General features: G+C 41.0%; 1 protein-coding gene across 1 annotated transcript in view; it reads left to right on the top strand.

Annotated features, from left to right (window-relative positions):
• The first annotated feature begins 2,601 nt into the window (after window positions 1–2,601).
• The window catches only part of GCLC (glutamate-cysteine ligase catalytic subunit), a 47,266-nt gene continuing 24,922 nt past the window's right edge, over window positions 2,602–24,945 (top strand). The window contains exon 1 of the mRNA XM_032299709.1: window positions 2,602–3,236. Within this exon, the coding sequence (XP_032155600.1) occupies window positions 3,087–3,236 (150 nt within the window). The 5' untranslated portion in view covers window positions 2,602–3,086. The remainder of the gene's footprint in view (window positions 3,237–24,945) is intronic.

Here is a 24,945-nt window from a genome sequence, read left to right as displayed (position 1 = left end):
TGAAATCGAGCGGTAGACCTAGGCAGGCAAAGCACTGTCAGATGGGAAATGACTGTTGTTAAATATGACTAAAGTTGATCTGTGGTGGGGTTTTTGTTTTTTCTTTCTAACAGAAACTGCTAAAGGCACTGAGAGATCCAAGTTTAAATTGGGCATAACTACCCTGTGGAGCAACAGTGCCTGCGCTCATTTTGGGATTGTTCAAAGCCCTGGTACCCCCGCTGGGGGAGCCGGTTCGGAATTCGGGGGGTAGGGTGAGAGAGGTCCCCTTATGTGAGTGTGAGCGGGGATCTAGGACAGAGTAACTCCAGTTACTCAGTGTTAAACTCTCTAGGTTCAGTGTCGCGTAGGGCTTTAGCAAGACTAGAATTTAGTCTGTTACTGAACCGCCCAGGCCTGTGATTCCTAACAGATGTATGGGGAAAGTGTATGATGTGCAGCAGGTGTATGGGAAAAATGTGCTTTGCAAAGTGTAAATCAAGGTCTATGTCAGTGCTGTATCAGTAAAGTGGAATGAGAGCCAATACGTAATCTTAAATTTTTCAGTAGCCTGCTTTAAAACTAAAAAAAAAGACGGGGGTGAATTAATTTAAATAACTTACCACGTCATATTTAACTCAGAATTTCTGAAATACTATATTACTATGTAATCAACACAAAACTTTTAATGAGATGTTTACATATTTACATCCGTTTATTCTATTAAGTCTTAGAATCTGGTGTGTGACTTACACTCACAGCACATCTGGGCCACTAAATTTTCATTGGAAATACTTGACCTGTAATTACAGTTCATAAAATTTACAGTCAAAAATGTGGATTCAAATTCCCAACTTGTTCAAAATTTACTTACAAGTTTTCCAGTAACTGAATGAAATACCAGTTTTTAAATTTACATTTGTATTGATTAAATTAAAATAAAAATTTGGTTTCTCGGTCATGTTAGCCACATTTCAAATGCTCATCGGCCAGGGTAGCTGATGGCTTTCATGTTGAACAATGAAGGTCTATGAAAATGTAAGAAGAGATATGAAAATAACCTAATAGTCTTTGAAAGTCTTACCTGCATGTGAAACACTGTTTCTCCCCCCTCCCCCTACCTGCTTTTCATGGGGAAGCTAATATTTATTAAGTACACACTCTATACCAAGCCCCTTTCTAGAATTAAAGATACAAAAGGCATAAGTCATCTCTGCCCCAGAGGAATTCACTATTTAGTGTGGAGCTATTTTTAAAATGAGTCTATCATTAACATACGAATGCAACCAAAATACAGAGAGGAATAACAGTGACTCGAAGGATGAACATGAGTGTGTCAGGTGGAGAATTTCAAGCAGGAAAACAACAGAGTGCCAGGACCATATACAGATCTAGTGAGGTTGGTGGGAGGGCAAAGGAAGTTGTTGAAAAGGCTGTGGAAAAATTAAAAGTGGTTTGGTCTCTATCCTAGCTTTGTGATGAGGATGGAAACATCTCCTGAACTTCAAACAACCCCACCACACACACACACACACACACACACACACTCACACCATTGTAGAAATCCCAGTCAGACCTTGGGTATTCATGTCCCCAAGCCCTGTGAGGGGCACACCCAATATGAAGGCTGTGGGAGAAGGGAATCCTGCTATCATATACTCGTAAAGCAATTAATAAGTGCTTACTAAATGTTAACTCTGTAGTGCCAGGGAAGAGGGTATGATAAATACACACTTTCCTGGTAGGTACACGTATGATCTAGTTGCTTTCACTTTTCCCCTGACAGGTCATTGCTCTGTCAACACATATTTATTAAACAATTATTTGGGGGCAAGGTAATTCCTTCCACTCGTTTCCTTCCAAGATAAGGTCAATTCTAGGTGTTCCCAGTATCTTCAGCCGCCATCGTAGGCTCACATGAACGTCATTTTGATCACTTAACGGATGAATCTTAGGTTTACACGGAGGATAAACTTTTGGAAATGGTTCCTCACATGGTCTATCTGGAGACTTTTTGCAACAAATGGTGTCCGCGTTTTCCAGAGAACATATGTTAATCGAGAGAGTAGCGAATAATGATGATTTACACATGTCGACAAGTCGATTCCTCTTTATAATTGGGTCAATTTATTGGCCGTCAATACTATACACATGTACACTATGCGCATAATTACGACATCTGTAAAAGAATTAATCTAATTTTATGCAGATATGGGAAGAACTTCTCCAAGTCTCACAGTAAGTGATGGAGCCTAGAGTTGAATTGTTTCACCTCCCATGTAAATACTTTTCTCAACACATTCTGCCGCCCTCACTCTAAGTGTGAGGCCCTGTCCAACTAAAAAATAACATGGTGGGTTCGTCATTGATTCAAATAATCAACTTTCTTCCTCGACCCCAAGTTCATCTCTTTTGGTTTAAAAAAAAATGCATTTTCGCAAGTCGCATTTGTTTAAAGCGAAGCCGACCGCACGCCCCTCTTCCGTCAGCTGCTCCCTTCCACACCGCCCAAACCACTCCGGTGCCCGCCTCCTCAGCCTCGCGGGTTCCCACCCGGCTCCCGGCCACGCCTCCGCCGCTGCACCGCCTCCTCACCCCGCCTTCGCCCGTAGTCTATAAAACCCGGAGCGACGGATCGCGCCCAGGAGCGACCAGCTGGCGGACGCGAAAACTGGGCATGCTCGGCGGCGGCGCAGGTTTTGGTCACAAGTAGGAAGAAGCCTGTGCACCACACCGGCCAAGGGAAGCGGGAGCCGCCGCGGCAGCGCGGCCGTAGGGTCGGCCGCCGCCGCATCGGAGAAGGAGCAGGAGTAGGAGCAGGAGGGAGCCGGCCTGGGCAAGGCCCCCGGGCTGAGAGCCGTCCCGCCTGCCCTTGGTCTACTGCCTCCGCGTCCGCGCGGTGCGTCGGACCCAGGGTCTGTCACCTGGGCGCCAGGGGTCGCCGCCGGGGAGCCGGAGCGGGCGGGACCCTCCTTCTGCCGACTGCGGCCCGAGGGCGCCCCCGCGGGGTGGAGCGGCAGCCGCCTTCTGCTGGCGGCTGAGTGTCCGGCTCGCGCCCAGAGCGGGCGGCTGCCGTCAGCCCCGAGGAGGAGGAGGAGGGGGCGGCCATGGGTCTGCTGTCCCAGGGCTCGCCGCTGAGCTGGGAGGAAACCAAGCGCCATGCGGACCACGTGCGGAGGCACGGGATCCTCCAGTTCCTGCACATCTACCACGCAGTCAAGGATCGGCACAAGGACGTTCTCAAATGGGGAGATGAGGTGAGCGCCCGCGGCCTCCGTCCCCACTCGGCACCCCTGTCAGGCCGCCAGCGCTGCCTTTGTCTGGCCCTACGCCCCTACCCGATCGCGGTCTGCGCTCTCCACTGTGTCCGGGGGTCCTCGAGCGCCTCCCGGCCCCGGGAGCATCGTCCCTGCCTCCTCCTAGTCGGCGTCCAGGGCCATCCTCCTGACTAGACTCCTTTCTCGTTCATTCATTCTTTAGGGTTTTCTCCTTCATTCCATAAACACGAATTGGGCTCTGGGAGGGCGTGAGCATGAAAAAGTGACATTAGGTGCTGCGACTCTTCAGCCTGGTGTATCTGCAGACCGGCAACTACCAGCATCCACCTTAGAGGTTTAAAATTTGCTTTTGCGGTATGAAAGAGGCTAAGTTGTCCTAGCAGGCCTGCTGCTTTTAGAAATCAGGTCTTCAGGATGTCCACTTTCGCCCTACCTCATGCAGGTGTCTTTTTCTTACAACTCTCCAACTTATCATCTCCCTTTCCCTCCAGCACACACACTTTATAGTTTATAAATTGAACCCAGTAAATTACGGCTCAGTTTTCCTATAAGGGGGAGGAACCTTCCCGATCCTGTTTAATTCTAAGTGGGAATGCGTTTAAGAGCTTCAACATTAGGATTTGCTAGTGTCTTTCCATGGCCTAGGTCTAGCATCTAAACTTGACAAACCAGTGTTCTGCCTAGAGATGAAATGTCTGTAGATTCTCAGTGTGTTGAACCATTGTTTATTGGAATGATCTGGAATGCAGCAATGTTAAAACTGTTGGTTTAGTGTCATCTTCCAAAACTTTTTGTGCCTTCCCTTTCTGTTTTTGAAAATTACGAAATTTCATGTGTTTGGAGTACACATTAACTGACTTCTTGAGAATTCCATTTCTGTTTGTCTTGTTTTTAGCTTTTGCCTTCGAGGGCCTGCCACCTGTGTAAATTGTTTGTCTTTTGGCCAGTGTTGTTATCACTCTTGGCCTAAGTGCGGAAGTGCTGTTAGACCAGTGCAGAATATCTCATTGCAAAAAGTTTTTTAAAAAATTTCTAGGATTGGAAGATAATTCTACCTCCTACAGCTGAAGAAATTGTACTCTTTTAAATTAGGAAAGCATGATGGCTGGTAATTCACGTTTCTACAAAAAGTGGGTTGTGTTGTCACACTTCTGTGAACAGAAAAAATGGCACAGCATGTGTTTGGTGATAATTCTTCAGTTTTACTGTAATGTTCATTGTTTCTTTACAGCATCTGCCATTTTATATATTCACTTTTGTATTGTGTGTTACAGGAAAACGTAAGACAAAATAGGGCAGGGACATTATGCTTCTTGTTCATCCCTGTTTTCCTAGGACCCAGCCCTGTGTCTCGTGTAGTTGGCATCAGGCCCTTGCGGCATGAATGAGTGAATGAACCACCATTTAAAGTTCCCAGTTAAGGTAACTAGTCATTCCAGAGCAGTCCAAAGTTAAAAATTTTTTGTGTGTGCTTCTTTTGACATTTAACCAGGCCTCTCTAAAGAGAAAGGCATTTCATATCTTTGGTAGTCTATTTTCCCAGATAGAACTACATCAACAGGAAATTTGCAGCACAGTTGGAGCTCATCAACTCATTCTGTAGACAATGCCCCACCCCCCTGCCACCCCTTGTCTTTGTCCCACTTGGTGTATTCCTGAAAGACCCTTCAGGAATCCGTGTAGTCTTCCCCTTTTAAAAAAGGCCTCTCCTGTTGGCAGGAAAAGCTTTTAGAACTACCTATTTTAAGTAACTTTTGTAGCTGTTGGGTAAGTTGAGGTGCGAAGAGCTGAAGAGTAGAGTCATGAAGTACTGTGTCTCTGGCTTTAACAGGGTTTCACAGGGAGGTTTGCCATAGGTTTACTTCCTCCCCTCTCCAAAAGATCAAGGGGCTTGGAAAAGAGTGACAATAATGCAAACTTATATTCTGCATCTATAGAGGAGAGAAAACTGGGCTTAGCATTTCAGCCAGGTCATAACACTTATTGAAAAAAAAAATTAGACTGGGTAGATCTGTGGAGAATCAGACTTTGGTGTCGCATTAAGACTCATAATGGCTGGGCATGGTGGCCTGTAATCCCAACACTTTGGAAGGCACAGGCAGGAGGATTGCTTGAGCCCAGGAGTTCAAGGCCAGCCTGGGCAATATAGCAAGACCCCATCTCTACAAAAAATTAAAAAATTAGTGGCATGTGCCTGTGGCCCCAACCACTCAGGAGGCTGAGTTGGAAGGATTGCTTAAGGCTGGGAAGTGGAGGCCACAGTGAGTCATGATTGTTCAACTGCACTGTAGCCTGGGTGACAGTGAGACCCTAGCCTCCCACCCAAAAAAGAGATTTGGTAACATTGCTCTTACCTTAAAATGTGTAAATGATGTTCACTGGAAACTTTCTTCAGCGACTGTTGAGACTGTACCTTCAAATTTCTTGTTCCAAATACTACTGTGTCATAAATTAAATACAGATCTATAAATTGATTTTTTCCAACCTGTCTTGAAATGCTGCTTTTACCAGCACTTTACTGTTTTATGATCTATTGTTTCTATTCCCCTAGGCTTTTTTCTTTTCCACGTGTTCCTTTGTTCCCCCGCCTCCAACTAACATATTATTGTCCTTTTAAGTGAAAAGTAAACAGAAACTGAAACTGAGATAGAAAAGTCATCTTAGTTGGAAAACATAACCTGCTGCTCATTTTTAATTATTTTAAATTTGCTTCAATTATGTCTCTGGGTGGAGTATAGAATTTTTGAGAAGAATAACATTCCTGCCCTTGAGTGTTGACAGTTGCCTGATGGAAAGGGAAGAATTAAGATTGTGAAGACCGAGGTGATTGGAGAAGCCCCACCCTACTTTTTCCTCCTGCAATGCCACTTGAGTGAAACCTTGGTCTCCCCCCAGCTAGTTCTCCCTTCCACTCTTGATCTGGGATGCAGATACTAATTCTCCTTTATGGTACCTCTCTACATTTTTTTGAGGCAGAGTCTTGCTCTTGTCACCCAGGCTGGAGTGCATGGCATGATCTCAGCTTACTGCAACCTCCGCCTCCCAGGGTTCAAGTGATTCTCCTGCCTCAGCTTCCTGAGTACCTAGGATTATAGGTGCCCAACACCATGCTCAGCTAATTTTTGTATTTTTAGTAGAGTCGGGGTTTCACCATGTTGGCCAGGCTGGTCTCGAACTCCTGAGCTCAGGTGATCTGCCCACCTCAGCCTCCCAAAGTGCTAGGATTACAGGTGTGAGCCACTGTGTCTGGCCATCTCTCTACATTTCTTATAGGCAGACAGAAGGTGTGACTTTTTTTTTGCCGGGTGAGGATGGGAGGGTCTTATCATGCCTGAGTATTTGCTGATGCCTCTAACGAGTCCTCTAGCATCATCAGCATCATGTCAATGTAATATAATCACCTTATTGTATGATAGAGCATTATTTTTCAGACTGCAGGTCATGACTCAGTAGGTTGACAAATGCATTTAGAAGATTCCAACCAGGACCTTCTCGTGTGTGTGTGTGTTTGTGGCAAAACACTTAACACGAGATCTACCTCCTTAACAGATTTTTAAGTGCACAAATACAGTATTGTTAGCTACAGGGACAATGTTGTACATATCTCTAGAACTAGTTTATCTTGCATAATTGAAACTATGCTTACCGTTAGCAGTTCCTCAGTTTTCCCCTCCACCCAGCCCCTGGCCCAATTCTGTTCTCTGATTCTATGAGTTTGACTCTGTTAGTACTTGATATAAGTAGAATCAAGCAGTATTTGTCCTTCTGTGACCAATGTATTTGACTTAACATAATGTCCTCAAGATTCATCTAAATTGTCCCATTCCATTGCTTGTATGTACCACATTTTCTTCATTCTTTTCTGTCAGTGAACATTTGATTGTCTCTGCGTCCTGGCTATTGTGAATAACTTCGATGAACATTGAAGTGCTAATATCTCTTTGCCAAAAGGACTTTTAAAAATATTAAATGGAATGGGGTGAAGCATATTAATTTATCATACCATAGTAAGAATATTATATAAAACTTCTGAGTTATCTTCTGAGGGGATGTGTGAAGAAGGATAGGCTTGTGCATTGGGTTGCATGTAAATTATTTCTTACTGTCATTCACAGTTGAAGAGTTTGAAGGCTACAGTCTCAGATTTATTTCTTCAATGAGGTGAGCCTTGTGAAAAAGAACAGGAGGTTAGCACTAATCTTTGCACATAGTAGGACCTCACTAGTACATACACTGAATAGAAGTCTGAAGACAGGTCAGAAGCCTAGCAGCTCAGATGCAAGAGAGCTTGTTTGTGTGCAGAAGCCTTGAGAAATAACTGAGAAACAGGCTGGGCAGATAAAAGTGTGTGTGGTGGATAAAAGTGGGTGTGGTGGGTGGTGTGCTCCGTGGAGATGAAGAATGGCCCGTGGGACAGAAAGTGGTGTTTTGGATATGATATGTTGGGTTGTATGGGCACTATATCAAAATACTCCTTTTTATAGCTTACTGTTGCACTTATAGAGCCAGGGACTTGGATAAAAAAGACAAAAATGAACTTAAAACCCACCATAGGTATAGTTGGAAGGAGAGGTTGCCACTTTAGAAATGCTCAGCCTTACTTACTAGGATAGTATTTATCTCTTCACACCAGAAAAAACCTTGGATTTGGGGTTCAATTTGTATTCTCGTTCAAGGCTGAAATGAATTGTCTTACAGAGACAATTGTGTATATGTTAACTTTTTAGAACTCAGATATTTTCCTGTGAGAACCTCCAAGATCAGCCTACAGATGACTGTTTCACCTTTAATATGACAGGTCCTAACTCTAGCCACCATTTACGGGACTGCTTCTGTAGGAAAGAGAAGTTCTAACTCTTACGTTCCAGGAAGATATCTCATTTTGCCCCATGATGCGAGGGCGGTGTTGAGGAGAGGTAAGGAGGATATTCCTGGGTGCTGTGTTGCCTGCTGCGAATACAAACAAGTGAGCACTTCTGCACAGTTCCCACGCAGCTTTTCAGATACGGGTTTTGTTTGTAACTTGAGGCATGCACATTAAAATATAGATCTGGGAAATCTATGATGTAAATGTAATAAGTATGGCTCTTTATTTTTTTCTAATCACTCCAATGTTAGCTGCCCGCCAGGGCTTTTCAGCTACTTAGTGGCAGATGTATCATCAGAATTGAAATCGGTCTGACTCCAGGTCCAGTCCTTACATTACACCAGGGTTGAGGTTATTTACAATGCATGAATTTCACTGAATTTCCTTTTACAGACTTCAAACTGTATAGGTTATAGAGGGTCAGAAAACAGCTTTTAAAATTAAACTTATACTTTTTCTGAGTTTGTAACCTAGTGCAGCGGCTCCTGAAGGCAAGAAGGTAAATTGCCCTCTAGTTCGCAGAAAAGTCCATGTGAACTTTGAGAGGAAAACGCAATGTATCTTTAATCTTTATGGGCATATTCTTATCAGGCATAAAACAGAGATGGGATTTATTAAGGGCTGATATATCATTTATTGAGTTTGAACTTCCAGTTTGCCTATGCTAGGTTCAGATTGCTCAAGTGACTATTTAGAAAATGCATAGCTTGCCAGGCATGGTGGCTTGTGCCTGTAATCCCAGCTACTTGGGAGGCTAAGGTGGAAGGATCACTAGAGCCCAGGAGTTCGTGGCTGCAGTGAACTAGGATCATGCCACTGCACTTTAGCCTGGGTGACTGAGTGGGACCCTATCTCTTTTAAAAAAAAAAAAAAAAAAAGAAAAAAGGAAAGAGAAAGAAAATGCCTGGCCTATTAATGAATAAGCTTATGATCTTATTTAAAAGTACAGTCTTGAGCAATAAATCTAGAATGGACAAAAGCACAATTATCTGTGTCAAATTGAAGGTTCTCTATAGCTTTGGGCTAATTGCTTACACTCTGAACTTCAGTTTTATCATCTATAAAATGGGAACAATACTACCTTCCCTATAGGGTTATTGAGATTAAATGAGGTAATATTAGTGAAATCGATTGCAAGTGCCTAGCCTGTTAAGTAAAAACTCATAAATAGCCTAAACCATTTATGTAGAAAATCTACAATATCCACTGTATCTCATTTAAATAGCTGTGGTCATTGGGGAATGGGACATGCCACATATGTAGGGTTTTTTTTTTGTTTTTTACAGTTAGCTGAAACTTATTCAGATACAATTATATTCCATTAACAATAATTTTTGATCGTATTTCTAGTTTTTTGTTAATATTATGTCTCAGTTTATTTATTTTTTCGAGACAGGGTCTTGGCTCTGTCACTCAGGCTGGAGTGTAGTGGTGCCATCACAGTGTACTGCAGCCTCAACCTCCCGGGCTCTAGCAATTTTGATCGAATTTCTAAGTTGCGCTTCAAAAATGCATTGGCACAGGCTTCTGAAAATAAGATATAGAGCACAAATTAATTATTTCTTAATAGGCATTACAAAGATTCAGGTTTCCTCTATAGTTCATAGTGTGTTCTGTAGCACAAAAAGCAAAGTTGTCACATCTCTCTATCTTTTTAAGCTGTCACTGGACATTGATTCAACAACATTTATTGTCCATTGACCCCTACTCACCTCCAAGAAGTTCTTTTGTGCCCTTTGCACACATGTGCATGCGTGTGTGCTAGAGAGAGAGAGAGGGAGAGCACTTCAGTTGATTCTAGTTTTTCTTCAGACACTACCTTTGAGAAACTGCCTTAAAGAATGTGCGGCCATTCATTAGATGAAGGGGAGAAAGGAAGGCATGATAGTCAAAAGCATAGTGTAACAAAGGAGGGCAGGTGAGAAATATCCATTGGATAATATGTGAAGGTTATCGTGCAGTTTGGTATTGAAAATGCAGCAAATAGGTTTAGCCAGCTTGTAGAGGTCTTTGTCTAGTTCTCGATAGATAGAGGTTATGTTGCACTTTTAAAACATGAGAAAAGTAGAATGGAAAAACAATGTATTAGTCTTCTATACCCATCTCCTATAGAAAAATCTTTCAGGACCTGTTAGTTACTATGACCCTACTGTATCACTGTTGAATTCCTCTAAGTTAAGACTCTACTGTCTAGAAGTAGGATGTTATCTGCTAACATCGTCGATTGTTACTGTGTGTAGTTTCATTTTGAATCATAAATCTGAGTAACATTCAGTAAGACTCTATGTTCAGAAAAGATGTTACTATATTAATTGAACCTCTGACATCACCATTTATGTTTCTGAACATTTTTACATACTCTCAAGTCATCTGAATATATTATTAAAGTTAGAAAACTATATATGGAGCATTGTATTATTGGAAGACCATATCCTAATGAGCTTGCTAATTGGTACACTGTTTCTATATTCATGATATAATCAGGTTTTTTTTTTTTAAAAAAAGCAAAACAAAACATTTTAACAGCTTTATTGAGGTATAATTAACATAAAATTAACTGCACATATTTAAAATGTACAATTTGATAAGTTTTGACATATCCATCATAAAATCATCTCTGATAAGAATATTCATTATCTCCAAAAATGTCATCATGCCCCTTTGGTAATTTCTTTCTGTCTTTATCCCATGTAACTGATTTGCTGTTACTGTAGTTAGTTTGCATTTTCCAGATTTTCATATCTAGGAAATCATAGTTTGCATTTGATGTCTAGTTTCATATGATATCTAGGAAATCATACGGCATATACTCTTTTGGTCTGGCTTCTTAAATTCTACGTAAATATTTTGAGATCCATCCGTGTTGTTACATGCATCAACGGTTTATTCTTTTTCATTGCTGTGTAATATTTCATTCCATGGATGTACTAGTTTGTTTATATATTCACTATTTGTGTTGCATTCAGTTTTTCACTATATAAAAAAATTCTATGAACATTAACATACAAGTTTGTATGTATGGACTATTGCTTTTCTTCATCTTATTACCTAGGAGTGTTGTGTGTTAACTTTTTAAGGAAAGGATAATACCAAACTTTTCCAGGGTGGTTGTATCATTTTGCATTCTCTCTAGCAGAGTATGCCAGTTCAGTTCATCCACATTCTTGTTAACACTGGTATGGGCAGTCTCTTTAATTTTAGCTATTCTAATATGAATGTGGTGGTAGGTTATTGTATTTTTAATTTGCATTTCCCTCAAGATAGTGATGTTGAGTGTCTTTTCATGTGCCAGTTTGTCATGTGTATATCTTTTTGTCATGTGTATGTCTTTTCTTGTGACGTGTGTTAAAATCATTTGTCTGTTTTAAACTATTGAGTTTTGAGCATTTTCTATATTTTGGATGTAAGTCTTATCAGACGGGTGCGTTACAAACTTTGTAAATATTTCCTCTCAGTCTGTTTTCATTCTCTCTTTTTTTTTGAGACAGAGCTCGCTCTGTGGCCCAGGCTATAGTGCAGTGGGATGATCTCAGCTTACTGCAACCTCCGCCTTCCAGGTTCAAGTGATTCTCTTGCCTCAGCCTCCTGAGTAGCTGGGATTACAGGCACACGCCACCATGCCTGGCTGATTTTGTGTTTTTAGTAGAGGTGAGGTTTCACCATGTTGGCCAGGCTGGTCTCGAACTCCTGATCTCAGGTGATCTGCCCTCCTCGGCCTCCCAAAGTGCTAGGATTACAGGCGTGAGCCACACACCGGCTGTTTCATTCTCTCTACAGTGTCTTTTGAAGAACAGAAGTTAATGTTTATGAAGTCCCATTTGTCTACTTGTTCTTTATTTTTTTTGAGGGAGGGTCTCACCATCTTGGCCAGGCTGGTCTTGAACTCTTACCTCGTGATCCACCCACCTTGGCCTCCCAAAGTGCTGGAATTACAAGCATGAGCCACCGCACCCGGCCTATCCACTTGTTCTTTTATAGATCATGCTAGGTGTGATACCTAGGAAGTTTTTGTCTGATCCAAGGTCACAAAGATTTTCTCCTGTGTTTTCTTTTATAGTAGTTTTATAATTTTAGGTTATACATTTAGGCTTGTGACCAATTTTGAATTATATATATGTTTCTATATGATATAAGGTATGCATTGTATCATATACAAACATATATACACTAAGGTTTTTTGTTCTGGTTTTTTTTTTTTTTTCATATTTCTCCAGCACTATTTGTTGAAAAGACTCCCCTTTCTCCACTGCCAAAGGTGTATCCTGCCTTTGCATCTCTGTCTAGTGTCAGTTGTTTGTATATGTGTGGTTTTATTTCTGGACTTTTTGTATCATTACACTGATCTGTTTTCTGTCTTTATGCCAATAGCACACTCTTTTATTTTTAAGAGGTGAGGTTTTGCTATGCTGCCTGGGCTGTCCTAGAACTCTTGGGCTCAAATGAACCTCTGCCTCAGCCTTACAAGTAGGTGGGACTTACAGGCATGTGCCATTGCACCCAGCTAATGATACACTCTTTTGATTGCTGTATCTTTACAGTAAACCATGAGATCATGTGTTACAGGCGTGAGCCACTATGCCAAGTCTTAAGTTTGTTTTCTAAGCTCACACAACCCCAGGTAAGACACCGGGTCTCAGGCTCTGATCTTCAGACTAAAGCCCACTCATAAAATACGTCTCACAAAGTAATTGTGTTTTCACCAAATATCCAGTCACAGGATGATAATAGAGATGTTATCACATCACATATCATATCATATCACATATCACAGATGATAACCCTTGCTGGGGTTTTTTATTGGGATTGCATTGAATCTATAGATCAATTTGGGGAGAATTGACATCTTACCAATATGGAATCTTTGAGGATGTGAACATCACTCTACTTACATCTTTAATTTCTCTCAGCAGTGTTTTGTAGTTTTTCGTGTATAGGTCTTTCATGTCTTTTTTGTCACGTTATCCCTGAATGTTTCATGTTTCAGTTCTATTATAAATGGTTTCCCCATACCTGCAGCTCCATCTCTTCACCTCGGGGAGTCCATTGGGCTCACTTCACCTTCCTGCCCATGACGTGGAGCCTCTCCCCAGACAGTAAGTAGGGGCAATTGTAGGGCCCACTGGTTCCCCCCCCATGTCTCAGGGATCCTTTCCTATCTGATATGCAGTGTCTTGAAAACTATTTCGTGTATTTTCTCTTCCTCTTTTTTTTTTTTGTTTTTTGATTTTTGGCTTTTCAGGTGAGAGTGTAAATTTGGCCCCTGTTAATCCATCTTAATTAGAAGTGGAAGTGTTTCCCACTTTTTCTATCCTTTTAGCTTTGTTCTCCTTTGTCTGTAAACTTTGTCCAAAGCTGGCTATCCTTGTGGTTTGTTTAGATACCTACCAGCACCCAAGATTTAGCCAGGTTTTTAAAAGGTCAGGATTTTCTTTGCTCATAAGCTATAATTTTCATCATTTAATATCTCTGTTATCATTCTGTGACTGGATCTTTGGTAGAAACACAATTATTTTGAAAGTTGACATACATTTTATGAATGGGCTTTAGTCTGCAGATCAGAGTCTGAGACCTGGGGTCATCCCAGGTTGTGTGAGCTTAGAAAACAGAACTTAAGACTGGGTGCAGTGGCCCACGCCTGTAATCCCAGCACTTTGGGAGGCTGAGGCAGGTGGATCTCTTGAGGTCAGGAGTTCGAGACCAGCCTGACCAAGATGGTGAAACCCCGTCTCTACTAAAAATGCAAAATTAGCTGGGCCAGGTATAGTGGCACATGCCTGTAATCCCAAGTACTTGGGAGGCAGAGGCAGGAAAATCACTTGAACCCAGGAGGCAGAGGTTGCCCTGAACCAAGATTGCACCATTGCACTCCAGCCTGGGTGACAAGGGCAAAACTCCATCTAAAAATAAAAAAAAAGAAAACAGAACTTCAATTCTTTGGACCACAATTTCCTCATCTTTAAGACTAATTAAAAAACCCTGTCATGTGGTATTTTGAATTGCATGTTTATATGTACATTGTTTTAGTTGTATTCTTAAACAATTTTTAACTGTTTCAGAATACCTTAAACTCCGTAACTTGTGAAAATAGGTAAATCTACCAGAAGTGGTAGAATTCATTCCCCTGCAACCTTTCAGGTTTTAGCATTTTCTTTGAGATAACATACTTTACCATCAACTGAAAAAGTAATCTTAATTATAAAGCCACAGATATTAATGTCCTAGAAATTTAGTGTGGGAGTTAGTAGTATTGCTGTGTGTAGGAAGAATGATGGCAGGCTTTCAAGAGGTGGGAAAGAATAAGAAGCCTCTAGATTTGTCAATTGGGCAGGTACTGGGGGCATTTGGCAGTGGCATATCTGAACATATTAAGGATTTGGGAGAAGAGCAAAAGTTGGTGTCAGACCAAAATAAATGTCACAAAGCCTCCATGCTTGTTTTTACATTTCATATGATCTTTGAAATCTTTATTATAATTTTTAGGAGACAGGCTTGCACTGGGACATCATATGAATTTGTGTCACTTTGGTAGTATCTCCGTGGCTGCTAAGTTATCACTAGTGTGTTGTGAAACTGAATGAGTGATGACTTAAAATTTCCACTTAATGATTATGTTTCTCAGACATGGTTTAAGAAGACAAAGAAGGATGTGGTGAGCCTCAGACTTCTAGCCAAAAGAGTTCATTTTTGATACGTTTTTATTGGTACCTGGAAAGTTTGGTTATCTAGATTGGTATGTCCTGAGTGAGTTCACATGGCTAAGGTTCTGCTCTGATGGATGATCTCTAAAGAACTTTCTGTATTAGGTTTTTGTGTCTGTTTTGTGGCTGGAGTTTCATAGTTGAACTTATTTCCACAATAATATTACAAAAAAGCCCCCAAAACAGATGTTTCCAGTTACATAACTGTTCTTACAGATCCATGGTCGACTTTGTCCCTCTCCCCCTGGATTCCGTTTTTAGGTGTTTGGATTCAGTTAACTCCTTTTTTGAAGTGGATGGTGACTAGCAGAATTCAGACTCTAAGGCAAGTGACTCCGTGACGCTTTTCCTGGAAACCAGGAAAAATCTGGGCTGTAAGTCTGACCCATTCTAATTAACTGCTGGCGGGAACCAGAGCTTCACCAAGATAGAAAAGGTCATAGGAGCTGCTGTTTTCTAGCAGACTTTTCAGCAGATCTGCCTGAGCTAAGCAGGGTAGTACTCTGGCCTGCCAGTGTGTTAAGTTGTGTCTAGGGGTTATGATCTGTTGGCTCCACTACTCAAATAGAGCAAGGACTGCGAAGTAAACAAAAATCCTCTGAGAACAAAGTTCGTGTACTTTATTCTCGGAAGCATATTTGAGGCCTATACTGAGATCACTTTATACATAGTTCTTGCAGGCTTGCTAATCTAGTTTCTCAGCTCAGGATGTGCTGCAAGAAGTTGAGGCAGGAATGAGAGGGAACTGTCAGGAGAGCAGCTGCCGAAAGCAGGTCCAGATGTGGCCTTCCTGATGTGCCCCAAGGGCATTGCTCTGTTACAGCTGTAGCTAAAGAAGTGAAATTGCCAAAAACATCTGAAGTCCTAAAAGTAAAAGTATGTTTAGCATCTTCCTATTGATAGCAGAAAAGGATGTAGTCAGTTTTAGAAAGATTTCCACTCATGTATATGGAAACTTTTTAAAGAAAACATATGCTCTAAAGCGGTCAGTTTTGGGTAGTAAGAAAATTCATTTGAATAAAATGAATGTTATGTATTTGGTGAGTGAAAGAAAAATGGATAGTCTTATACTAACAGTTTCTGGAAGACTTTAATTTCAAAAACAGCAGTTCAGAACTGGAAGGGACATTGAGTTTTCTCTTATTTTCAGATTGGTTTAAGAGCCGAAGACTACAACACATTGTGAGTAGCTATCAGTAGGGAAAATTAGGGCTGCTCTGAGCAGGATAAATACCTTGCACAACTTTAGGTGCTACCAGGGTGGGTAGCACCCCTTGAGGATGGAAAAGGGAGGGGGCTGAGTGTTGGGGGTTCAGCAGAGGTCTCTCTGAAGGAGTGGCACTTGACTTGAAGCACACAAGAGCCAGCTCTTTGAAATACTGTGGTAAGATCTTCCAGGTAGAGTAAACAAAAGTGTTTCAAAGGCCTTGAAGTAGTAGTTGTAGAGACAGAAAAGGCCAGTGTAGCTGCAACACAGTGTGGGATGGGTTGAAATGAAGGAGCTGAGAAGATTGTTTCTAATGCTCTTTGGGAGGGATGTTGGAGTCTCTGCTGAGTGTGAGCCATTTAAGAGTTTCAAGGCCGGGCGTGGTGGCTAACGCAATCCCAGCACTTTGGGAGGCCGAGGCTAGTGGATCGATCACCTGAGGTCTGGAGTTTGAGACCAGCCTGACCAACATGGTGAAACCCTGTCTCTACTGAAAATACAAAAATCAGCTGGGCGTGGCGGCCCATGCCTGTAATCCCAGCTACTTGGGAGGCTGAGGCAAGAGAATCACCTGAACTAGGAGGCGGAGGTTGCAGTGAGCGGAGATGACGTCATTGCACTCCAGCCTGGGCAACAAGAATGAAACTGTCTCAAAAGAAAGAAAGTTTTAAGGCCGGGTGCAGTGGCGCACGCCTGTAATCCCAGCACTTTGGGAGGCCGGGGTGGGCAGATCACGAGGTCAGGAGATCGATACCAGCCTGGCCAACGTGGTGAAACCCCGTCTCTACTAAAAATACAAAAATGAGCTGGGTGTGGTGGCACACATTTGTAATCCCAGCTACTTGGGAGACTGAGGCAGGAGAGTCACTGGAACCCAGGAGGCAGAGGTTGCAATGAGCCGAGATCGTGCACCCTAGCCTGGTGACAGAGCAAGACTCCGTCTCAAAAAAAAAAGTTCCGAGGAGAGTGACATGACCTGCTTACTAAAGGACTGGTCTGCCTGACTGTAGTGTGAGACAGCATTCCATGCTAGTAGCTTTCACCTTTGACTAAAACAAGCACTGTGTGAAACATTTTTACAAAACAATACTTCCCTTCCTGTGAGTGACATATTCTAATATTTCTATTCTACTCTATTAAAACAATTTTTTTTTGTGATATTGATTACAACTCACCATGACCCACTAAGGAGCTGTAACCAATGTTTGAAAAACATAGGACATTATTCTGCGTCAATCAGTGTATCACTGCCCTGAAGCTAGAGAATAGTTACCACTAACCCCTGAGTGGTACAGTGTACTTAATACCATTTTAGGCACTTTACATGCATTGTTTTATGTAATCCTCCCCAGTAGCCCTGTGAGGCAAGTATTACCCCCATTCTGCAAAAACTGAAGCATCATGAAGTTACCAGGATTCAAACTGATTGACTCCAAAGCCTGCACTCTTAGCTGCTTCCCCACCAATTGCTGTCCAAATAGGCAGGAGGAAAAGAGCTCTGTGCCAGTTTGAATAGGTGCCAACTAAAAATGAGATTGAGGATGGCAAGGAAAAGAAGAAAGAATAGAGAAAGGGATGGTCGTAATGCAGGAAGTAGGCTCTTTTTTTTTTTTTTTTTTTTTTTAATGAAAATAGGAATATGTCATCAGCCACAGATGTAGGCTTAAGCATTTTTTGGTATCTGATAGCCGGTAATTCTCTTCTAGTGAAATGCCAGCACTCTTTCAAAATGACAGCATTAAATATGCTTGGTAAATTTCTCGGTCTACAGGACAAATGCTAACAAGTAATGTGACTGCAGCCTTCCCAGCTAATCTGCTGGCACACGAGCCCTGTGAAAAGGCAGATGAAGGACAAGCCCTTTTTATGAAAATCAGGCTGACCTCATTTGATAGTTATGCAGCCTGTGTTGACCTCTTCCCAGGGCAGCAGGTAGCAGGCCAGAATCAGAACCCTGAGTCAGGAGCTTTAACTGATCTGAGATTTTCATCCTTTAGCATGAATTTCAAATGTGGCAGGGAAGGAGATTATATTCACAAAAACCTAAATCTTCCAAAGCCAAGGATTAGAAGAATCACTCTGTGGGTAGGACCTACTGTAACGTCCAGGTATGATTCCTGAATGGGAACCTGAGGCTGCCTTTGTGACATGTGGTTATAACAGAATGTCTGCACCCAGATTCGAATGATGGTGGAATGGCATTTAACTTGGAGGTCTTGAAGCCCTGTCTTCCTGTCACTGGAGGCATATGTGACCTCCACTGAGCACTAGCAGTCACGTTGGAGGTAGAATGCCTCTATTTAGCATTGACTCTCACTTAGTCTCTTTAGAAAACACTCTTTTTTCTCTCTCTCTTTGATGGGTTGGTTAATCTAACACCAGTTCCCAGGAACTAAAATCCTGAGTTTCTCATAAGCAGTCCGTGAATTTAGGATGGCATAACTTATAACATGCCTTAGAAGGAAATCATGTTTGCGTTCTTGTTTGCTCAGCCCAAGAAGTGCATCAGGCCCTGATCTGGTCACCACGCACTGGGGGAACGTGTTCTCTCTAGCAACGGTCATGCCCCCATGCTAAAGCCCTAAACTCTCCTGCACCTGGAGGGAGCTCCTGCAGAAATTCTGCATAATCCTCACCCACTGTGGTGCCCCAGCTCTGGCTACTGTTGATCCAAAGCAGTTGGATCCAAAGCAGCTTCTGTTTGGGGACCAGGATACTCTTTCTTGTCATCCATGTGGTGACTAGGACTCTAGCAGGGGAATACGTTCTCAGGAAAAGGCCAAGGAATTCACTTGTCCTTGGAACCCAGAAGCTATTGTACAAAAGTACAGATGTTTGGAGGTAAATAAGAACTATTTATACTTAAAATGTTGTTTCTTTAAGAGAAAATGTGTTCTGGTTTAGGTTTCTAAATTACAGAGTGCCTGGCTTATGCTGGTAGCAGTATGCAGACATCCCCATTGGTAACTTGATGTGCTATCTTTTCCGAGGTTAATTTGTGTGAGAAGCCTGCTTAGGTTTTGCTAGATTTGGTTCAGAAATAAGGTAGGAGTACCTTAATGGTCTTTATAATTGTCAGAAAATTAAAACTAATATATGCCTGAATTATGGTAGCATGATTAAAAAAAAAAAAATCTGCCAGCATAAATTCAGAGGCCTAGAAAATGTCTCATGCATCTGTGGAGTATGAAAGAGCAGATCTACATTCAAGGATTTCCTTTGTGCCAACAATACTGAATTAGTGTGTCCAGGTAAAATTAATTTCAGGATTGTGGTTTCTCTTGGGTTTGGTTGAGTGCTGTCTAGTACAACTTCTGCAGTAAGAGAAATGTTCTACTCTGCACTATCCATTAGGGAGTAGGGAACTGAATTTTTTATTTTATGTTAAGTAACTTTAAATCCACACAGCCACATGTGCCTTGTGACCAGCATAATGGACAACACAATTTTTTTGCGTTCCTTTGGTGAAAGGTGACATTTTCCCCCGGTATGAGATTCACCCTAGTTTACCCTGCAACTCTCATCATCTTTCTCTATTTTAAACGTCTTGAAATTTTTCTCTTGGGCCTCATATCACTAATCTAGGCATCTTAAAAATGTTTTCTGTGTTTGAGCCAAGACAATGTTGAGGAAGTTACTCCATCTAATCCTATAGGAAAGTAATTGATTTTTATGCAGCATTAAAATTGAGATTAATATGTTATAAATAAAAGCAGCCTGCTCTGTACTACAGAAAACTAGATTAGGGAGAGGCTACATTTATTTTAATTTCTGAAAGTCTAAACCTTTCATAGTATGTGAAATTCTGTAGTATGAATAGACACAAAACCTATTTTCTCAAAATATATGAAATATTAGAAGAATTTAATACAGCTTTAGATTAAACTGCCAACACACTTTCTTTTTGCAACATAGAATAATTTAATTATTACAGTATCCACAGTCATCAGTTTAAAATATGGTTGTGTGTTATGTGATGTATGTGTATGTATAGTGTCACGTACACAAAAGCACACACAGTTTCTACTTTCTACTTGTCCCCTAAAAGTGCTTGGAGATTACCATGTGAAACAGTGGTTTTCATATTTGTGATGTCATCATTAGACATATCTAACACAGGAGTCCATCTTTAAAAATCCGAGCCATATGGAATTTCATTACATCTGTATGAGAATCTCATATTCAGTTTTCTACTTTTTAAAACACAGCTCCTCTTTTAGTCTTGTCATTCAGGTTCCTTGTGTAACTGTGGGTGTTTAAAAATTAAGTAGCATCATTATGGCCAACACCTTTTTGAGTGGTCCAAGTTTTGGAAATGAATGCCATCCAACTTGATGGTTGAGATTGCTTTAAAAAAAAATTGTCATTACCATTTTGCTGTGAGAGGAAACAGCCTTCTGGGCAGAAGGCATAGTCCCTAACTTTAAAACAGTTTATAACTTAGAGGTTGACTGCTGGGCATGATCTCTGTGGGGTGGATGCAGTGATCTGCATCTTTGACAGGCCAGAGGGTAGTTGTGCTGCAGTCAGTGGTGCAGCTTCCCTGAGGGATGGGATCCTATGGGAGGTCGTATTTTATGTTAAAGGAGCCCTAGACCCTCACCTTTGCCTAGCCAGTCCCCATGTCAGGAATCAACTTACAATTAAATGGCACTTCCTTTGGGAAGCCTTCTGATCTTCTAGACTGGATTAGACTCTGCTGTTACATATGCACAGCCCTTCTTTGGTCATTTTGAGCACTTGTTCAGATAATTCTGTAATAACGTGTTACTAACAGTCATCCAGCCCAGCGTAAACATGAGAACGGGAGCCACATCTGCCTGGCTCTTCACAGTATTCCCAGCACCTGCTTAGCACAGGGCTTTGTGGAATGCATGAAAGGACAAAGGGGTTAGTGCTGGGGGTGGGGGGTAGGGAGCATGTGCAGCAAGACAGTGTTTTTTGGCACTGATTAGTTATCAATTCTGACTAGAGCCTTAGTCCTTATAATGGTTGCAGGCTTGTTTAGGAGTTAGTGTAAGGAGAAAACTAAGTCTCTGAGGAGCAGCAGGTGGTTCTAGCAAAAGAATCAAAACTATTGCTTGGGCCAGTGCAAGGGAGCCAGCAAAGTGGAGTGGAGGAGCTGACCCTGTACCCCAGATGTCAATATGGGGACTGGAGACCCTGTCTTGCACACATACTCTACCTGGACTAGGTCCTGGGAAGCCCTTCACTGCCTTGCCCTCCTTGGCCTGACCACGCGGATACAGATTCTTCCCAGGGTGTAAGGAGGGGAAAGTCCTCATGCTCTCTCTGGGAGGAATGTAGGACCTTACAGCTCATTGTCCCTGAAAGACTTGGTGTAGGTTTCTTCTCTTCAGATGGGTTAAATAGTTTGAGAGGAGAAATTCCTTCTTTCTAATTTACACAGAAACTGACAAAGGAACTTTCTCAAAGTATAACCTCCCTAAACGGGGAACTGCCTATAACTGCTCTGAGTCTTATAGAACTGTATTGTTTCCTAATTATGCACTGTTTTTACCTCTAGGAGTAGATATTAAGAAATTAGTATTTCATAAAATATCCAGCCATTCCACAAATTCTAAGCTCCCTGAAACTCTTACCCTCAAGGTAGAGTATCAAAATGTTTTTTAAAAAAAGAAAAGAAAATTTTTACTTTACAGTAGTGGTAAGTGCCATTTAAAGACTTAAATCCTAAGTTTGTATTTACTCTTAAGCTTCATTGTCACAGATATTTCACCATCTGCTGTATACTCGGCATTGTATTGAGTACTTACATCACCTCAGTTAAAATTCTGTTTTTATTGGCTTAATTTCAGATGAACATAAAGCACCTCACCTTTGTTTAAAACTGCATTAAATGACTTGGATTATTATGTCCAGAGCATTCCTAGCAACACTATTTAACACATAAAGCAAAGTACATGGGAGTCTTTTGTATGTGTCTTTGTCCTTGGTTCCACAGCTCAGAGATATTAGTGTATTAGTGACTTTTATTTTTGTCTTTGTCCTGGATTCGACAGCTGAGAGATTAGTGACTTTTATTCCAGTAGGATAAAATTTAGCCTTTTAGCAATAGAAATCTAAGATACTTTAATTTTCATTTGTAAAAATGATGTATATTTAAAATATGAGTGTCTTGCAAAGTGGTCAGGAATTTTTATTGGGCCTCTGCTCCCCTATTTAAAAGGATAACTGATGGGTATCAAGAAAACAGTATCGCAAAGTCACCTCTAGGGTGTTGTGACCTGTGTATTGCAGAGAATAGAGCTCAGTGGGTAGTTTTTCCCCTACTTCCAAGATCATACGTTAATTACACAAGTTTGAATTGGTCAGTCTGCAACCCATTTATAATGCTCTTTGGGTAAAAATGCTTTTGGAGTTGTATATGTGTGCAATGTACTTAAATATGTTAGCTGTTGCTGCAATTCTGGGTTTATAGCCGAGATGCTATTCAAAGTTAGAAAGCTGGTCACAGTTTTATCCTTAGAATCAGTGTTGTGGTACAGAAGGGCATCTGTTTTATTATTTTCTTTTTTACATTCATCTTATCCTTTGGATTCAAAAATGGAGTTTAGGTTGGGGATAAAATCTAGAAATCCTAAAGTAATTTATTGTGGCTTTAGATGGTTTATGTTGGAAAAGCGTTGTCTTAATGTATCACTTTTCATTATCACCATCATCTAGGTTATTGCATCAAACCCCATTTTAGCTCTAGTTTGGCTTTTAAAGATGCAGTTACGATTCAGAGTGCTCATATAGACAGACTCTAATCAGAAATAAACATAAATGTGTTGAGGTGGTGAGGGTGTTTAACAAAAAGCTAAAAGATTGGATCAAGGTGACTGCAGAGAAAGAGCACATCAGAAGACAATAAATTTGAGTTTGAAAAACCTTCAGGAAATTCCTGAGGCTTCCAATGATTACATTCTATTGAAAAGTAAATTTGGTTTTCTTTCTCATTTGGTAAATATTCTGATGTTTTTCTGTTTCATTTGCATAATGAGATCATGAAGTGATTATACTTTAATTGAGGAGAGTTTGGTTTGTTAACATTTTAAATGTCATCCATTTGGCTGGCATTTAAAACTCAAAATGAACTTGAACTTTTTGTTCTTTTGCCCTACCCATATTTTAAACTTGTGGGCTAAGAGTGAATTTGAAAACTAAGGACTTCAATTTTTTTCAAAGTTAGGAAACTAACAAAAGTCATTGCAGCTTAGTTTATATAATTGCTACAAGTTTTTGCTCATTTGGTAGAAAATAAATGATGTACACTCAGTAAGCCAGAAAGTATCTCTTAGACTTTCTTTAGGAAGCATCTTACCTACTTAAGAAAGTAACTTAATTCCAGTAGCAGCTGCTAGGCAGATGAGTTGGAGTCTGAGTGAGTGAAGGAGGAAGTACTGAAGAAGGAAGATTTCCTCCTAGCTGGGAGAGTTAGGAATGCTACATAGACTAAGTGGGCTCTGACCTGGGCCTGAGAGACAGGCCAATTAATCTGTTTAAATCTATGACTATAACTTAGTTACAGCTCAGCTTCTTTGATACAATGTTAGGCGCCCTTCCATAAAATGAAAGCATCATCAATTTGAGATCTTTTCATCCAGTATTACTACTTTTCCCTGCTTTCTATAGGTTATAACAATTTTATTAAAAGCTTATTATCGTCACTTACCAAGATTGGCATCCTCTACAGTCCTAGCAGCAAGGTATGCTGGGCCTTGAGGCTAGACAGGGCTGGCTTCAAATCCCTGCCTGACGCTTGTGGCTTTGAGTAGCTTACCTCTCTGAGCCCCTTTGCCCGCCTGTGAAACAAGTGATCATGCCTACTTTTGCATGCTGGGTTTGAAGATTAAGATTCATATATGAAAGCATATCCTTTCTCATTATGCTCATTTAAAGATTAACTTGTTATCTTTTCACATACCCATTCTGAGACTCAACCAAGTTTCCTGTTCCATCAGGTTTTAGCTGTTCTGGAGTCATAGATCTATAGATGCTATCTTGCAACCTGTACTTCTTGTTGGCAACAGTTCCAGATTCTGCAGCTTAGTTTTTAGTCAGCTGACACTGAGTGATTGTGCAGGTGGAGACCTCATGTTTCTGGTTCGTGTACCCAAATCAAGCAGCCTTTTGTTTCTTGAACTAAAAGATTCTGATGAGAGCTAATAAAAGTTAATTGAAAGTTTATTTTGTTGTTGTTTAAACTTGCTAGGCTATCTCCTATAGTTACTTTTTTTTTCCTGATTATAATCCTGTTTCTTAGCCATTATGTTTATGTGCTGAGGATGACTGACTCAAATGCCTTCCAAGACCAGGGAAATACACATAAATAGGGAAATAAACAACTGCAGACAGTGTGCACCCCCGAAAAGTGAACAGCCCAGCCACAGTCACAGGCTTCCTTCTGGCCTTCTGGGTGTTGTTTTAAGACTGAGAACCTAGATTTACTAGTGAAACGTCCAAGAGATAGTGGATCTACTGTTGCCTGCCTTTTTTTTTTTTTTTTTTTTTTTAGCTACTATTGTAAGCCAAATTAACACACTATGGCTTACAATAGTAGTTAAATATGGTTTGTCTTGTGAGGGAATCAGCTTCCCACCTCTGTAGTAACTGTCTTGGTGCCATGTGCAACGGGTACTTTCAGGGGTTTGCCTGAATAATTCCGTATCTTTCCACTTATGTATGGATAATGGATGTTTTGTTTCAGTCACACATCGTGATTCATAATCATGCCAACTCTCATGATTTAAAGCATGCAATTTCAGCAAAAAGAAAAGTAGGTTCTAGTTGTACCCTGCCCAGAAGTCTGACTTTGGTGTTTAAGTCTTTATTTTTGTTAGAATTCCACCAGGTATTGTTAATAAATGCACTAGTGTGCCCTGCATTGTAAATTTTATATGGTTTCAGAGT

This window comes from Sapajus apella, unplaced genomic scaffold (assembly GCF_009761245.1).
Source record: "Sapajus apella isolate SASKATOON/1434 unplaced genomic scaffold, GSC_monkey_1.0 scaffold41, whole genome shotgun sequence".
Taxonomy (NCBI): Eukaryota; Metazoa; Chordata; class Mammalia; order Primates; family Cebidae; genus Sapajus; species Sapajus apella.
Note: the sequence above shows the minus strand (reverse complement) of the source record. Positions and strands in the feature narration are given on the sequence as shown.